This window comes from Mercurialis annua, linkage group LG3 (genome assembly GCF_937616625.2).
Source record: "Mercurialis annua linkage group LG3, ddMerAnnu1.2, whole genome shotgun sequence".
NCBI lineage: Eukaryota > Viridiplantae > Streptophyta > Magnoliopsida > Malpighiales > Euphorbiaceae > Mercurialis > Mercurialis annua.
In genome coordinates this window covers 3354197-3371798 of record NC_065572.1, presented here as the reverse complement: position 1 = coordinate 3371798, position 17602 = coordinate 3354197, and the positions used below count along the sequence as shown (strand labels likewise).

The window sequence follows — 17602 nt, the reverse complement described above, 5'->3', positions numbered from 1 at the left end:
TCTTGACTTTTGCCAAGCTAGCTAAGTTTATTGCCAACTGAGGTAGAGCCCACACATTCTTGGCAAATAAATGAAAATGGCCCACAGTTGCATTATCGTTTTATGCATATTCATCTAATCAGAACATGGGTTGGCTACTATAGTTCCATCAATAATACATGGTCCACCAAACTCCAATGAGATGTAATCGAAATAAAAAAATCGAATCTAATCAATTAAAAATATTAAATTATTTAAAATTAAATTTAATCAATTGATTTCGTTAGTTTCTGCAGTTTGATTCGGTTTATAACATGATTGAATTTATTTTATTATCGAATCGAAAAATCAAACCATTGCTCACCTTACAAAAAAAAAAGGTTCATGATCTAACTCTAAAGTTTAAAGTGGCATTATCATAAGGTAATAAAGGAGTAATTAATAGTGATTCTACATGAGGAAACTTCTGTGGATGGGCAATGTTTCAAGTTGGCTAAACACATGGCTCTACTAATAAATTTGCCAACCATGTGGGAGTGGGGGAGATTACTCCATTATTAATGTTTATCTTGTAGAGTCAAATGTCCTATTATAAGGTCTAAAATATTTTTTTAATTATTTTCCATGAATATGAAAATTGAACATAAATTCTTATATTGAAACTTAATATTTTACAAAATCAAATTAATAAAAGGAATAGACAAAATACAAAAAGTAATTTTGATTATGAGCCCCATAATTTACAAATGATTTTGGTGGATGGATTAGTATTAAAATTGTTTATTTTGGGGAAGGTTTTTCGGATAAGTTACCAAGAAATGGACAAAGAAAAATAACAACAAGATTCACCACTAACACTAAGCATGCATATTTATAAAAAAACATCATGCTTCATGATAATGTGTATGATAGTAGAAGGTAGTTGAGTCACAAGAGATAATCATTTGTATTTAAGTTTAATGAGTTATAGTGAAAAATATTGCATAAAAATGGGATTAACTTCAATGGTTAATGGGTAGGTAAGGGAGTTGGTTTAGAGAGAGAGGGTAACTTTTAATGATTGACAAGCTTCCCTTTTGTATACACATGGATATGTCTATGTGTAAGCTTTCTCATACCAATAATGTGATCATGATGAGGATGGAAAATATTATTTTTCCTTAAATCAATTTGTAGTAAAAGATTAGAGGTGTGCATAAACCTAAACCGAACTAGATAATCGAACCAAATTGAAAGTTTCAATTCGTTTGAAAATATAACAAACTTTTGATTTTCAACAAAACTAAAAGACCGATTTAAACTGGAAAAATCAGCCGAATCAATTGATTCGATTAGGAATGTTTAAAATTCTTATACAATAAGTTCAGTTTTATTTGAATCGAATGCACACAACTAACTATCAACAAATCAAAAGGCTCTAACTAAAATAAGTGGAATCATAAGAATATGGTTTCCTTTCTAGAAAGCAAGTTACACACCTAGATAAGTAATATTCCCAAGTACCAACAACTTTTCCGAAAGGGCATTTAAAAATTTGAAAGATCAACATTCTCATGCTCAATATCAAGACTTAAAGAAAGCTTAGAATCCCACTCAAAACAGCCATTGATAAGACAATTTCTTTATTCAAGGTATTAAACCCACTTCAACCCTTTTCATAAACTGTTTTGTTTTTTTAAGAATGAAGGGATAGAAACATTCTTTGATGTTGAAGATAAGGATAGAGATAGCTTTGTTAGTGGAAGACACTTTTTGTCATGAGTTTTTGTAGTAATCTTGACCATAAGCAACCAATGAGCTATAACTTAAATGCTATCTGGATCGGGCAACATTTTGCTAAAGTCGTGGGGTTAAATTCTCCCTCTCATCAAATGAATATTAAAAAAGAAAAATATTGACCATAAACAGCATGTAAAAGTTCTTCAATGTGTCACAAAGTAAACCCTAATTATGGTTCCAAGTAAACTCTTATAAAAATACAAACAAAAAAAGTTCAAGACTTTTGATTTCAGGAAATCTTGCTACTACTAGTGGCCATATCTCCACTTCATTGCAACAAAACAAAAACAATAAGATTGCTTTAGCAATGCAAGTTAGCATCATACAAGAAGAAAGTGGCAACTGTTAGGCCTAATTCCAAATGCATAAAAAAAGACAATACTTTCACAAAAGTATAAGTCAACCCCTTATCATATATTTATATATTCTTAACTAGATTTGCCCATCAAGCTAATATATAGCAATGCCAAACTAGTTGGAAGACAGGACATGAATAGAAATTGCTAGAACTTCATGCATCTTCTAGAATATGAAACCTAACACCAGCTCTAGCTCTAGCTACGATTGAGCAAAAATCAAACCAAACCAAACCGAATAACCAAAAATCAAATCTATATATTTGATTCGGTTTTGAAAGTAAACATTTTACTTGATATTTGGCACAAACCGAATCAAAAAATCAATCGAACCAAATGATTTTAAATCCTTATAAAAGTCGCTTAGCTACGATTAAAAAAAAAAATCAATTCGGTTCAAACTGAATTCACATCACAGAATGTAGTTGTAGCTAACTACATAAAATCACAGCTCTATACTACTGGGAATACAATTAAGGGATTAGTTGTTCGTTATTGTTGTTAGAACTGTTAAGATAAAATCCAACAGGTCATGACAATTCTATTTAAAAAAATTCTTATTTCGACCTACTCATCGAAAGAGGGCCTAAGATTGTATTCACACTGACAGGCCTGGTCTTGGGAGCATATTCATAATTTATTTGAGCTAAGACCTAAAATGGAGTGTCTTTCCCCTTGCTAAATCTGACTTTCCAAATTTGAGATACCAACTAATTGCACAAGTTGTTGTCTGACAGTAGTTTGAAATCAAAGTTAGACATAAAATCAGCTGACTTTACAATTTGATTCGGACTCATGGTTAATCAATGTCAATGATACTACAAAATTCCTTCACTTTAGAACAATCATCAGGATTCTGGGGTAATTTGCATTGACAGTCTATCAACTTCATTACTATAATTCTTGTTTTTAGTTTGCAGGACTAAAATTCTTCAACTTTAATATTTTTGCTCCAAAACTTATGTTGTTAGTTTGATTCCATTTTTGTTTATTTCAAACGACGTTGTAAAGAGCTGAATGCATACATGAATAACAAAACTATTTATTTAATCCACAACATCATGTCACATATTAAGAGTCGAATGTGACATCAATCAATGTGGCGTCACATGGTCTTAGTAGGTGTCATGACATTATATATAACGAAAAAGATTTTAGTTATTCATATAGGTGTCAAACTCATCGCCTCGCCACCTAAAATTGATAAAATAGAGACAAGGTAATGGTAAATTCTTTTTGGTGCAACAAAGTCAAAGTTGATGATTTTTTTTGTTACAAATTAAAGAAAGAGGACTATAAGAAGATAGAGAAGGAAGTTGAGGGACTGTCGGAGTATATTACCCCAGAATTCTTCATTGTGCCACTACAAGTACTATACAGTTATCCAGGCCAACTAAAACAAGACAAATATACAATCCAGTCCAATCCAATCAGCTTACGTTATTGCAAAGACAATCTCATATTTGTATAATCTCATGCTTAAAATGATAATGTAGGATTCTGAACAAAATTGAGTTTTACATCCAACAACATTTCCTATAAAATTAGAAAAATAAACCAACTTCAGTGAGTGCCATCTATAAGAGACTACTATTGCAAAACCTTCACACTTATCATCTATGTAAATGTTAGTATCTACCAATAACATGCTAGAAAAGGAATGCATTGGCATAGACAACCAGCTTTTCTATATGCAAACTCAGCAATTCATTACAGTATTATGCCGTCTATCCAGTAGAAGATAAATATTATATACCATGGACTATCTTATTATATACAAATGGCTTTTGATTGACTTCTAAAAATCGGGAAAGTGAACTTACGTCGTTAAACCTTTTATAGAGGCCTCAGAAGTGCATAATCTTCAAGTAGTTCACGTTCTGTTAAAGTATCATTTTCATTTTGAGGGGTCCATAACACCTCAACTGCCTGCAAAATAATCAAAAGAGATCCATGTCATTAAATATACACAGCCTATGAGTTACAGTTCCACCAATATTTCTTGACTTACAAGTATTTTGCTGCTAGGGATGGAACCAAGTTTTTGCAATGCTTCCTTTAGGTCTCCACCACCATTGATGCTTGGTAGTTTATGTACTCCTTCAGCAGCCACTAAGATTGTTATCTGATAATTGCAACATTGCATATTCAAGTTCAAAGGCAATCAGTAAGTTATACTATAGTTCTAGTTCTCACGTAACCAATCCTAGCATCAGCCAATAATTTGAACTACCTGAAACATTAAGCACAAATCTAAATTTTTGCTGCAATCTTTTAAAAAAAAATCTGCATTTTATGCAGCAGATATCTAAGAATTACATTCATGTAGGAGCATGATCAGTTTATAGCACAAAATTTCATGGTGAACACATTCACCTCAAACAAAGTAACAGTGAAGTGTTGTTTCACATCGGAGTTTCATTGATTAATCCAGATCCCTTTCTATCTGACCCAATCAATTCCAGAGGGGCATGATCGTACTAAATAGAGTTGATTCCATAACAGAAAAACTATGAACTAATTTTCTAGAGTAATTTCCACCCCATTCTTGGAAAGCTAAATACCCTCATCTAAAACTTGGTTTGTTTGTTTGTTTGTTTGTTTTTGAAATTGGCTTGTTTTTCAAACTCATTGTTAAAGTTTGCTTAATTTCAACAAAAAAAACTTTAGCTTGTTTTCAAATACAGCATTATCTTACTTTAATATATGCTTCAACAAGATATCAAAGCCCCGAAGTTAAAGATAGGCAAACATACATAAAGTCTTGAGTATTAGCTATATCAATTATAAAAAAAGGGTGCAACTTCGCAGATGAAAGCTTACCACTATGTATTCATTATTAAATCCACTAGCTCTTCTGCTTTTTGTACTTTGCTTCTTAATGTTGTTCACATTTACAAGTGTTTCCTCGTCAAATTTACCCCTCTCTTCAATAGAAAGTTGATTGAAACGTTTCTCACCATCCTCCATGCTTCGCTTCAGATCCACCTGTACACATGCAAATATTAGAGAATGCAGAAATGTGCTTAATCAGAAAATCCACCGATGAACTAGAAAAGTATTTTAGGAGATAGTCCTTAACTTACATATGAATAACCAGAGATGCAATAATCAGGATGCCGGAGCAAAGCTAGTGACGTTTCTGAAACCAAACAAATGTAGCATGAGCAATGCTAGTTAGACAGCACATCGGTGTCTTTTTTGCGACTGGTTTGATTGATAGAAAAGCTATTGGTTTTTGTACTCTATGCCGATTCATTCTTTAAACATGGACTCAAGAAAATTGCTTTAAGATACCATAATAACATTATGCTCTATCTGAAAATTGTTAGGGCAGCTTACAAACAGAACATAAATGAAGTGCACAAACAGAAATTACGTTACTAGGATACATGAACTCCAAGTAGAATGAAATGAATTGAAAGCTACTAATTCCAACTCATTGTTTAAAGAGTAAACTAGCATTGTGTTGAGGAAAGGCTCAAGAAGAATGCAATAAGTGTTGTCCATTATGCTTGTCATAATAATGATCCATTGCTTACAACGAGAAATAGGGGTGTATAACTTGGGTTATGTGGGTTATAAATTTTGAAGAGCTCATTTTATAGTGAGCCAAAATTAAAAAATCTTTCGAATGATCAATATTACACTACAAATGCTATCCTATTCAGAGTTCATGGTTTACATAACCCATATTTGAACACCCCTACCGAGAAATAAAATTCAGAAGGTAGAACAGACAATTAAACACCATGTCTCCCTCTCATCTCCCACTAAATGTTTCAATTCTAAAAATAACTATGTAGCCGAAGTGAACCCAACAAAAGATAAGTCAAATGACCCATCATAAGTCCAATAAAAGGAAATTTTGGGAATGAATCTTAATAAGAAACTTCTATCCTACCAAAATTGCACTATTCTGCTCCATCCTAAGCTTTAAATCAAACAAAAAGGTACTAGTTTCTAATATAACTGCCTTTTTATGTTATCATTTACCTCTCACAAACATTAAAACAAATTCCTTAGTCCCTGCCAACTTAAAATCATCAATCAAAAAGAAACAAAGCACTATATTCTTTCACCTCTCAGTAGTGATTTTCAGTTACCCTGAAAACACTTGGCAGCAAAACTAGCTTCCTTCGCCGAGTAACAAGTTGTCAACAAAATAATCAAAAGTGCAATGCTCCTAATAAATTCAGTAAGTGCAGCTGTTCAGAAAGTAAAGGCCGTGTCCTTTATACGTTTATCTTTAAGCACTATGTGGCTCATATATCCAAACCATAAAACTTAAAGCAGCTGACACAAAAAAAATGAAGTACAAAAGAACCAGGATTCTTAATAGAATCTCACTGATATCCTAATTACGGATGACCACTGAATGAACTAAGTTTCATTTCTATTCTTAAAGAAAGTAGTACCTGTCAGAACATAGCTCAAACCCTCTGATGATGATGTATCTGCAACTTCTGCAATTCGATTGAGGTCTCTTTGAAGAGTCCTTCCCATGCCCAACAACCCAACCTAAGAAACGAAAGAGTAAAAAAAGTTCATATAACAGTAACAAAGCAAAGAAACTTTCTTAGAATGAACAATGAGAAAAGCATCTATCCGCCATGCATAACTTTTCATAATCCACCATGCATTCCTTCTCAAACTTCCAAATTACCGGAACTTGTCACCCATTACAATTTCATTTGCTTATCCATGTAATGCAGTTCACATTCCTCATTTTCAGCATATACCGGCAATAGTCCTTTAACTCACATGGTTCCAATACAGTATTATAAGCAATAATGGACATATAACTCATTCATAACAACTTTAAAAGCCAAATTATGCCTCAAGAATCATAAACAGCCTGCTTAAATAGCCAGTAAACAATAAAAAAATTCAAGTTTTTACAGTAACAACCAATACCTGAAGCTTAAGAACAGTAGTTTTATCAGTAGCAGTAAGAACCCCGCCATCAGTCCTATCAGAAAGAAACCCTGAAACCAACACAAAAGCAGCAAAACCAGCCAAAATAAAGAACACACTAGACCCAGCACCCACAGCAGGACCCATATAAACCCCACCGCCACCGAACGGGGACGGCGCATAATACGGCACAGAGTACGAAAACCCTGAACTCGAACCCCTGGGCACAGAATAGCTTCTCGAAGACGACGAAGAAGACGAAGAACGCGAAAAAGATTTTCCGCCCATTCTTCCACCAGACGCGGCAAATGCAGAGTTGGGATCGTACATTAGTAAAACCCCAATTAAAATGGCGGCAACTGCTGGCTTCTTCAGCAAGTTAACGGCTTTTATAACGGTATTGTAAAGTGTCTCAAATGGGCTTGGTGATGAAGTGGAAATTCGGACATTGTTGTTGGTTAAAGAACACTTGGCAGTTAGTTTAGTTAAGTTTTGAGATTTGATTGTCGGGTTGATGGAATGTTTTGTAATAATGGGTTTGAGAGGGTTGAAGAAAAGCTGGCGAGGTGGCGGTGGTTGATTTAAAGGGAGCGTTTGCTTCCATTTCAATGGAGTTGATTGGAGCAGAGAAGCGGCTGTTGCCATCGGATTAATATTTTGAGATGTTTCGTGAAAAAAGATTGAATCTTTACGAAGGAATTAAGGAGATATTTTAATGGGTTTCTTTTCTTCTGGTGGGGAATTGAAAATGGATTTTGATTATTTGAGATTGAATTTGAACCTCATCTCGTCTTGATTTGTCATTTTCATAGAGGGATTCTCAATGAAAAAGAATCAATCCCGTCCTTCAAATTGTGTTCCGAAATCAAATAAGTTGTTTTTAACTTTTTGATCAATTAAATCCTTAAAATTGTGTCTCATAGTCAAATAAATCGAGCATTTGTAGTATACTACAACTTAAGAATTCTTTAACTTCGAGATAATACATTCTATGATCTAACTTTTAACTTATATGATTTTGAAATACAAATTTGAAGACCGGATTATTGGTTCTACTACAAAAACACTCGTTAAGACTGGGATAATATGAACTCCAACCTCTACCGTTAAAAAGTTTAGTTCTAATGTAATTTGTATTTCAAATTTTCACTCATGGAAATTTCATTCCCAATTATAATTTAAGCTTAGTGCAAAATGAGTATCTGAAATTTCATTTTTATAATTTTAATTTAAAATGATATATTGAGATGACATTAAAAAAATTATCATTCAAATAGTAAGTCCATTTAAATTTTACGAAAATATTTATTCACATCACAAGTTAAATATTGAGCTAATACTTTAAGTGTTTTAATGTAATGGATCGAAATTTTACACGTGATTCACTATTTAATCTACACTTTCAAATGTGAAAAGAATCACTATATAAACTTTAACAGTTTTATTGATTTTATGCATGAATAATTTGGTGGATATAATTATATAAATAATTTTGTCAAATGTAATACTATATCTGATTTAAATAAAAATAATTAAGACTAATTATTTTGAATTAAGATTAATTAGAAAATATGTATTTAATGTTATTAGTGATTGTAGTTATCAAAAAGTTATTTAATATGTCTACACTCATGAGTAACAGTAAAAGAATGAATATTGTAAAGCAATATTTAAAGGTTTGACCCAGTTGACTAAACTCTAATGATATGTGTATGAGGTTGAGGGTTCGATTTTCAACACTCACAGACATTGTGTCTATTTAAAAAATGTGTAACATTAACTCCTGCTAACCCCCACTAACAATTAAAATAGACTATCTTTGACAAAAAAATATATTGTAAAGCAGCCAAAGTTAGAAACGAAAGGGACTAGATTTATGCTAGGCTTAATCACACAAAAAAACCCCACTTTTTAGCCCTTTTCAAATGCACCATGACGTAGCAATTTTATCAGTTACACCCTAATTCGCATTTTTAGTTTTCAATTCCAATCTTAAATACTAAACTGGTCTCTTTTTCATTTGAAAAAAATTTAAATAAGTCATTTATTTTTAACCTTTTGTGTGCAAAAGAGTTAAAACGAGTACTTTATAAGGGTTTTTATGAATTTTTTCCGAGTGAAAAAGAGTCTAATTTGATTTTAAGGGTGGAATTGAAACTCAAAGATGCGAACTAGGGTGCAGCTGACAAAATTGCAATGTCAGGGTGCAACTGAAAAAGGACTAGAAGGTGGATTTTTTTTTGTGATTAAGCTTTTATACTATGATAAACTGTAAGGACATATAAGGAATTAAATCATATTGTTTCTATGGGCCACGGCAAATAGCTCATTATCCAAGTCCAAATAATTAACTGGGCCGAAAATAAGCCTAGCTAGGGCAACGATAGTCCAAAATTTAAATACAGTAAGGAAACCCTAAATTAAAATGCTATAAAATCTAGGGTTTTATATCTGCACTGCCCTCTCGTTGAGCTGCTGCTTGTCTTCGCTGCCTCCGAACAAAGAAATCGATCTCCCGGCGATTTAAAGGTTTGTTAAGCTCAAGAACAATGGCGGACAAGGCAGTCACTATCCGTACCAGGAAGTTCATGACCAATCGTCTACTCTCTAGGAAGCAATTTGTAAGCTCAGCATGCAATTTTAATTATTATTTTGAGTTACATTGTTCTTCATTTTACAAGATTGATGAATTATGTTAGAGCTTTAATAAGTATTAGATCTTTAAATTGATGAATGAATAGAATATGAGGATTTTAAGTGATGTATATGTTGATAGTTTTAAAAATTATCAATTAATATATTTTGTATGATTAATTTTGGTTGAATATTTGGCGTCTGGGCCAGTGATGTGAGGATATATTTGCTACTCTTGATGGTTCTTTAGAGAATCCAGTTGATGATATCTTATCCACCAAGATCTCTGAGGCCACTTCTTAATGTAAATTTTATTTATTGTTTTTGAATTAGGTTATGTTTGAAGCAATTTTTAATTAATAACTTAATGAAATGGGGCGTGTTAGCTGTATGCGGGTGAGAGAAAACTGTTATAGACTTGGTCATTTTCTTTGGTATGATATTTTGTGTTTGGCGGGTGATGCGAGTAAATATTTGCTACTCTTGATGGTTCATTAGAGAACCAAGTTGATGACATTTTATCCACCAAGATCTCTGAGGCCAATTCTTAACTTAATAGGCTAAGTAGCACCAACACTTCATTTTATCAACATTTTCTGTTTTGAAAATGCTTTTGAAACATGGTGTTTTGGACACGCAACTTCATTTGTAACTTAGAAAACCTTAAACTAACATCATTTCGCTACTTTTGTGTCAAAGTGTCATGTTTCCTTGTATGTGTGTCCGTGCTACATAGGTAATAGGTATTGTTAAATTTTAGTTCTTGATTTATCCTTATTTATACAATGAACTTGAATTGTTTGATTCATCCACATCCTGGTGTGAACTTTGCAATATTAATAGCGTTGTTGAACACTAACTCAATAAAGTAGGGTGTTTTAGCTGTATGAGGGTGAGAAAATTCTGTTATTGACTTAGGTGTTTTTCTTTTGTTTAATATTTGGTTTCGGGCCAGTGATGCAAGTAAATATTTGCTACTCTTGATGGTTCTTTAGAGAACCCAGTTGATGACATCTTGTCCACCAAGATCTCTGAGGCCAGTTCTTACTGTAATTAGTTGTCTTAAATTTTGGTTCTTGTTTTAATTTACAACATTTTTGAATTGTTTGATTTATCAACCTCCCATATGAATTAGGGAATATTAAAAGCGGTTTCAAACAATAACTTAATGAAAGATGGCTGTTTAGCTGTTAGTGGGTGGGAAAAAACTTTTGTAGACTTGCTTTTTTGGTTTGTTTTAATATTTTTTGTTGGGCCAGTGATGCGAGTACATATTTGCTACTCTTGATGGTTCTTTTATAGAACCCAGTTGATGACATCTTATCCACCAAGATCTCTGAGGCCAGTGTTTAATGTAATTGGTACTGTTAAATGTATTAATTTTTTTATCCTTATTTATACAACTTTTTTGAATTGTTTGATTTACACTATACATGTTGTGATTAGGGGGGGTTAATTTTTTTTTTCAAACAATAAATTAATGCAAAGTTGACGTTAGCTGTATCCGGGTGGTACCTTAAGTCTGTTATTGTACTTTGATTTTCATTATGTCGTTATGTTTGATGTTGATTTTCTGTTTTTGTAATGCAGATAATTGATGTTCTTCACCCTGGAAGAGCCAATGTTTCCAAGGTATATCCTTGTTTTTCATACTTTATGTCGCATTATCTTTGTAATATTATCTTGTTTTAAGACATGCCACTACAAACAAATTTATAAACACTCAATGTCAATTGTACTGAATTTTTCCTCTTGTGTTAAGTGTAATAGGTATTCATGGTTGAGTTTTGAACTTCAAACTCTAGAACTAAGTTAATTGGCATTTCGAAGTATTTATTCTCTAATGGTGTCTGTTGTTTCACGAAAAGGTCAAGATTGTGTGGATTATGTTTGTGATGTGCTTATTTTGATTCTTAAATGGGAATTGCTTATATATTATCTATTCACTGCTGAATTACTTTTGTAGTTACATATTTTTTTGTTATTCAGGCAGAGCTGAAAGATAAGCTTGCAAACTTGTATGAGGTGAAAGATCCGAATGCAATTTTTGTATTCAAGTTTAGGACCCACTTTGGTGGTGGGAAGTCCACTGGTTTCGGTTTGATTTATGATTCAGTTGACAATGCCAAGAAGTTCGAGCCCAAATATAGACTCATCAGGGTAAGTTTTCAATATGTAATAAGCTTTAGTTTTTCTTGAGTTTGACTAGTTTCATATTTACTTGGAAATATCTTGCCTATGCGATTAAACCCCTCACATAAGCTCCACAGTTTACTTGTATTGTGCAAATCATTTTTATATGAGGGTTCTGTGATGTATCTGTTGTAGCAAAAACTTTTCTATAGTTATAGATGATTCTATTGCTTGGTTGCTAAACTTGTGCCTTCCCTTTGTACAGAATGGATTGGATACTAAGGTAGAGAAATCCAGGAAACAAATGAAGGAGAGGAAGAATAGGTCCAAGAAGATTCGCGGAGTAAAGAAGGTAAGCTAATTTTTTTTTTCTGTTTCTTTATGCTGACTTCTAATTCTTGCTCCTACAAGCTTTATGACATGATAAATATCTGTAATTGATGCAGACTAAGGCTGGTGATGCGGCCAAGGCAGGAAAGAAGAAGTGATTATTCAAGTATGTTATCTTGGTCTCATTTTCAGCAGATGCGGTTTTTGGTTATAGTTGTTTAGCATTTAGGTAATTTTGAATGTTATTTTTTCTCGCCAGTGTGGATGTTGATGTTATAACTTATTTGAATTAATATAAGTTTGAGCACTTTGAAGAAACAATTTTGAATACATTAGAAGTTATTTCAGTCGATCAATTTTCCCATTGATGTTTCTGTTATGGTTCGTACACATTCGTCAAGATCTATACGGCAGGACCACAATTCAGGTTCATATAATCTTGTTTTTATATAATGAACTTGTATGTTTCTATTAATTGAGTAGGATCTCTCAATTATCTTTTGCTTAATTCATATAATATTATATTGTCAAGGTAGCGTGTTTTTTGTTTGTTTAATATGTTACTTTGACATCACCACGTCCTTCATATAAGGACACCTTGACTGTGTTTTAGACTAACGAGATGGAGGTAGTTTGTTGAATAAGGATGGGTTCTTTGTTTGTGGATGCGGAAGAGTTTGAAGTTGGCATGAATCTCTTTGCTTGAAGCAATATAATATCTAATTTTGTTTTTCATTTCATGTTGGAGTTTTTTTTCTATATCAAATGATTGAATTTCATACATTATTCATTGATAAGAGTTGATTGGAGAGCGGCCACCGTTTATATGGGTATAACAGTAAGAGAAGATAATTTTGTAAAAAATTATTATACTTGTGTTTTTTTAAGCTGTGAAAAATGGTAAAATGGATCATTATTAGAAGTTCAAAATGAAAAATCAATTAAAACTGTGTTTTTAGAAAGTTCTACTTTCAAATCATCAAGATACTATATATATATACACACACACGCACACAATGACATAGCCGTTTCATGACCAAGAGCATTTGCTACGCTTAATTCATAAATATATTACATATTGATCTAATTGTAACAAATTTCAAATTTTATATATTAAATGAAACAAATTTTATTTTACTTCTGTTTAGTTTCGATTTTTGCCTATTCTATTGCACACACATACATAATTTTAAATATTTTACTATATTTTTCCCTCGGCGGATCAGTTTTTCCTCTTTTTAGCGATATCTTATTTCATTTTCCAATTTCATAGCTGTCTGCTGGCAATGTTACCATTTACAATCACAATACTTTTTGTAAATGTTAAATGAATAACTTCTTTTCTGAATTTGGATATTCGTTTTTAAAATGGAACATTGAACATTAATTCACGATAATACACATCTTTGAATGATTCTGATAAAAATTATGTTTTTGCTATTTTTATTTATATTTGATTAGGATTACTATCCAGTTATTCTTCCACTAATACTGTCCATAATTCTTTATCCTGATATTTCAATTTTTTTAATTGGAAAACGCTTTTTTCTTCTTATATACAAAATTTAGGCACAAATCAATAATACTCTCAAATTATTAAATATACTATTAATGCGAAAATTATCACATTCTACTTATTTCATAAATAATAATTCATTAATGTTTGAAAAAAAATCAGCATGATAAATTTAATTTCCAATCGCTGGATGTACTAGAGAGGTAGGCTAGTATATAATGCACAAATATGCATATAACAGGAAGATAGAACTGCTAAATAAATAATAATAATTTTATAAATTATTTTACAATTATAAATTTTAAAAAGAATTGAAATGAATTATTTTACTAGATTATTTCAAAATTAAACAACTCCATTGAAAGTGGGGAGTATTACTTCACTAAATATTCTTAAATTGCAAAGTCAAAAGTGAAGTGTTAAGGAAGGTTCTCAAAATTCAATTTCACACTACTATTCCCTAGAATATGCAAAACAAATATTTAAAAATAAAAGATTGAATGAAGAAGAGGTGGAAAAGATTGGGTTATTGATCCACCGCCACGTATATAAAATATAAATAAATTATACTCCCTCCGTCCCAATATAGTTGTCTACTTTGATTTTATCACATAGTCTAAGAAAAGCAATTATTTTTTATAGGTTTTGTAAAAAAAATTCTTATTTTTCTTGTTATATCCCTATTTAATATAGAGTCCACTTGTAATTTATTTTTAATTTACTCATTAGTGTATTTTAAATAGGGATAATATAGAAAGATTAATTGTAAAAGTTAACTACTTTTTTCAAGTGGACAAGAATTTTGGAACAAAAAAATTTCTCAAAGTGGACAACTCTATTGGGACGGAGGGAGTATTTGTTTTGTTCATTCAATTTTTAAACTATTTTTTATTCTTATTTGGTCCTTCAATTTAACGAAAAATTATTTTCGAATCTTTAATTGATAAAAATAATGCCTTTTAGAGTAACAAATTGTATTTTCAAAAATAACTAAACAAAGTCGTTTTTATCGTTTAAGAACTTAAAAATAATTTTTCGCTAAATTGAAGGATCAGATAAAGACAAAATATAATTTAAGGACCGAATAAATAAAACAGATATAGTTTAAGGACCTGGAAATAGATTATTCTTATAAAATATTAGCACAAAATTAGGATATTAAACTTATGAAAGTACTGAACTATATAAGAGTTTCTTATATAAATACTGAACTTTTTTTTTGTTACAATATGAATACTAAACTATATGAAACATTACAAAATGGGTTGTTTCAGCCACATGTTTTCCACTGATTGGATGAAGGAAGAAGCCATGTCAACAAGAAGTGATTGAAAGTATCTATTTTGTAACATTTTGCACAGTTCAGTATCGTTTTATAACAAAAAAAAAGACCAGTACTAATTTTAAAACTTTCGCATAGTTCCGTATCCTCCCAAAATTTAATACCATAAATCACATGCACTTTCATTTTCATTCCCTTTTTAATTTTGCATCACTAAGCCATCATCGCCACCAACAAAACAGAACAAGCAGTAGTATAAATATTTTGGAACTCGTGGACTACTTTCTTTATCTCTATTTTCAATCTCTCTTTTTTTATTAGCAGTCGTTTTTTGAATTCTTGAATTTGATCATGGAGGACATTAACGGTATGTTTCTCTTGATTTTATTCCGGTTATATCCATGATTAACTGTTACAATTTTCTGTTGGATCCGTATTTTGTTTCTGATTTCTTTCTTGTTTTTTGCTGATTATGTTGCGAACTGTGTGCTCTTGTGAAAATTGCAATTAAGTTTAGACATAAACCGATAACTTTTTTATTTTTATATAATCAGAAGATGTACAAGGTTACTGAGATTTTGGCTGAGGATCTTGATTTTTTATCTGTTGAACTGATTACTCAACAATTAATTTGACCAATCCATGACTGATAAAGTGACCATTGTTACGGATAGGTCCAAATTTAGATCTGATTATTCTATTTTTTTAATGAACCAATTCCTCACATTTATGCTGTTCATAGCTTAACCGATGGTTCAATTCTTGATTTCTTTGGTTGTCTGTCTCTCAGTATTTTCTGAGACAGGACGGGATTAGTGTTTTTGCTTTTTTATTTATTGTAGACCCTTATTAAAATTAAAATGTTGAAACTGTTGATATCGACTAGAATTCAGGATAAATGATCATTATCATCTGCCATTTGTTTATTTTAAATTTCAGTTTCTCGACAGCTTTTAATCTTCTTTTACTTCAATAGTGGTGGAAGCTAAAGACGGAACTCTCTCTGTGGCATCTGCATTTGCTGCTCATCAAGAAGGTATCGCCTTTTGTTAATTAATTTTTTTTCCTTTTTCATGATTATTTTTGAAAGGAAAGAGCTAAGCACTGATGGGACTTTAGTCTTTTTTTATTGTTGATGATGAAGTTGGCATGTAGGCAATTTCTTTTCACTTGCATTTCGGCCTGCAAAATTGTGCTTCCATTATCAATCTATAATAGTGGGAAGTATCAGCATTACGGACATTATACATGTCAAGTTGATCCCTTGACCTTTGTTTCTTTATATACAATCACTTTGATCACTTGCATTCAGTCTTGAGTTTCACAATGATTGATTGCTGAAAAGTAATATTTGGTGATTGTTCAACCAGCTGTTCAGGAAAGAGACCACAAGTTCTTAACAAAAGCAGTTGAAGAAGCATACAGGGGTGTTGACTGTGGAGACGGAGGCCCATTTGGTGCTGTTGTTGTTTGTAATGACGAAATAGTCGTGAGCTGCCACAACATGGTTCTCAAACATACAGACCCTACAGCACATGCTGAAGTTACTGCTGTTAGAGAGGTTAGCCTTGGAAATGATCATATGGATTATGCTCATTTCCTTATTACTTGTTGATTGGAAGATTGCGTAAAAATAGCATTATGTTTGTTAATCTAACTGTTTCTAGTACTATGCGTGTTTTTCTTAGGCGTGCAAGAAACTTAACCGAGTTGAACTTGCGGATTGTGAAATTTACGCTTCCTGTGAGCCTTGTCCGATGTGTTTTGGTGCCATTCATCTTTCAAGAATTAAGGTTTCTTTCCGGTTCTTCCTGGTTTACTTAGTTTCGTTTTTAAGCTTCGTTTATTTCTAATACTCGGTGATTTTGCTATATTACAACAGAGGTTGGTTTACGGAGCGAAAGCAGAAGCAGCCATAGCTATCGGATTTGATGATTTTATCGCGGATGCGTTGAGAGGAACTGGATTTTATCAGAAGGCTCATTTGGAGATCATAAAAGCCGATGGTAAAGGTGCAGTTATTGCAGAACAAGTATTTGAAAAAACAAAGGAGAAATTTACCATGTACTGATTGATTGTTCATTCTGATTCAATTTTAACATGTACTACTTTGGAATTTTCATTGTGATAAGATGCATTTCCAGTCTTGTTTTTCTTGACAGTTATTAAGTAATAAGCATGCTTTAGGATTCTTTTGCTCAAGTATAAGTACAATTATCTAATTACATTTTGTAGGGTGCAATCTGTAGCATGAGTACCTCAATTTTCTTCTCTCTTATGATAATCCTTTTTTAAAATTTACTTATAAAGAAATTCTTCAATTTTAATTTATTGTACCAAAATTCCATGTGGTTTGACTATCCTTAAGCTAAACGTCTATCACATAACGCTTAATCCATGCCACATCGCACCTAACCTGTTCAAGGGCCTAGGTACTTGAACTGCCCGTCCAGGGCCGCCCCTTTTGGCCCAGGCTTGGACACTAATTAAGCCCGGCCTGGTGAGTCCAAAAAAGCTCGCTAGTTTATGGGCGGACTCGGATTTTTATAATTAGCCCGCAAGGGCCGGATTTAAGTAGAAAATAATCCAAACTGATCTCGGATTAGACTTGGACTTACATAGAAATTAGTAAAGTCTGCCAAGCTCAATTTGGGTTTAGTAACCCATGAACATGTC

The 17602-nt window shown here is 32.2% G+C and overlaps 3 protein-coding genes and 4 non-coding genes across 7 annotated transcripts; 6 read left to right on the top strand and 1 right to left on the bottom strand.

The window, feature by feature from the left end:
* Nucleotides 1–3779: 3779 nt before the first annotated feature.
* LOC126674560 (uncharacterized) lies at nt 3780–7786 on the bottom strand. Its single transcript, XM_050369027.2, has 6 exons — nt 7032–7786; nt 6533–6635; nt 5201–5256; nt 4938–5102; nt 4126–4239; nt 3780–4043 (listed from the first exon to the last, which is right to left on the bottom strand). The coding sequence occupies exons 1-6, from the start codon at nt 7674–7676 to the stop codon at nt 3951–3953; spliced, it is 1176 nt and encodes a 391-aa protein (XP_050224984.1). The 5' UTR covers nt 7677–7786; the 3' UTR covers nt 3780–3950.
* A 1681-nt stretch (nt 7787–9467) lies between these two features.
* LOC126674539 (40S ribosomal protein S24-1) lies at nt 9468–12449 on the top strand. The gene is made up of 5 exons (XM_050369000.2): nt 9468–9652; nt 11256–11297; nt 11655–11825; nt 12064–12150; nt 12245–12449. The coding sequence occupies exons 1-5, from the start codon at nt 9581–9583 to the stop codon at nt 12284–12286; spliced, it is 414 nt and encodes a 137-aa protein (XP_050224957.1). The 5' UTR covers nt 9468–9580; the 3' UTR covers nt 12287–12449.
* Nucleotides 9870–9959, top strand: LOC126675963 (small nucleolar RNA SNORD24). Its single transcript, XR_007640143.1, has one exon. It is a non-coding gene; the product is annotated as a small nucleolar RNA SNORD24 (small nucleolar RNA).
* Nucleotides 10118–10207, top strand: LOC126675966 (small nucleolar RNA SNORD24). The gene has a single exon (XR_007640146.1). It is a non-coding gene; the product is annotated as a small nucleolar RNA SNORD24 (small nucleolar RNA).
* LOC126675964 (small nucleolar RNA SNORD24) lies at nt 10615–10704 on the top strand. The gene has a single exon (XR_007640144.1). It is a non-coding gene; the product is annotated as a small nucleolar RNA SNORD24 (small nucleolar RNA).
* LOC126675965 (small nucleolar RNA SNORD24) lies at nt 10919–11009 on the top strand. The gene has a single exon (XR_007640145.1). It is a non-coding gene; the product is annotated as a small nucleolar RNA SNORD24 (small nucleolar RNA).
* A 2678-nt stretch (nt 12450–15127) lies between the features above and the next one.
* LOC126671203 (guanosine deaminase) lies at nt 15128–17128 on the top strand. The gene is made up of 5 exons (XM_050364940.2): nt 15128–15293; nt 15903–15962; nt 16297–16487; nt 16615–16719; nt 16809–17128. The coding sequence occupies exons 1-5, from the start codon at nt 15278–15280 to the stop codon at nt 16995–16997; spliced, it is 561 nt and encodes a 186-aa protein (XP_050220897.1). The 5' UTR covers nt 15128–15277; the 3' UTR covers nt 16998–17128.
* Nucleotides 17129–17602: the final 474 nt, after the last annotated feature.

Coding starts and splice junctions, on each gene's coding strand:
- LOC126671203 (XM_050364940.2), top strand. Junction 16,488..16,614: donor AAGTTACTGCTGTTAGAGAG/GTTAGCCTTGGA, acceptor TGTTTTTCTTAG/GCGTGCAAGAAACTTAACCG. Junction 16,720..16,808: donor TTCATCTTTCAAGAATTAAG/GTTTCTTTCCGG, acceptor ATATTACAACAG/AGGTTGGTTTACGGAGCGAA.
- LOC126674560 (XM_050369027.2), bottom strand. CDS start 7,676: ATGGCAACAGCCGCTTCTCTGCTCCAATCAACTCCATTGAAATGGAAG. Junction 6,636..7,031: donor CTACTGTTCTTAAGCTTCAG/GTATTGGTTGTT, acceptor TTCGTTTCTTAG/GTTGGGTTGTTGGGCATGGG. Junction 4,240..4,937: donor TTAATAATGAATACATAGTG/GTAAGCTTTCAT, acceptor TGCAATTATCAG/ATAACAATCTTAGTGGCTGC.
- LOC126674539 (XM_050369000.2), top strand. CDS start 9,581: ATGGCGGACAAGGCAGTCACTATCCGTACCAGGAAGTTCATGACCAAT. Junction 9,653..11,255: donor TACTCTCTAGGAAGCAATTT/GTAAGCTCAGCA, acceptor TTTGTAATGCAG/ATAATTGATGTTCTTCACCC. Junction 11,298..11,654: donor GAAGAGCCAATGTTTCCAAG/GTATATCCTTGT, acceptor TTTGTTATTCAG/GCAGAGCTGAAAGATAAGCT.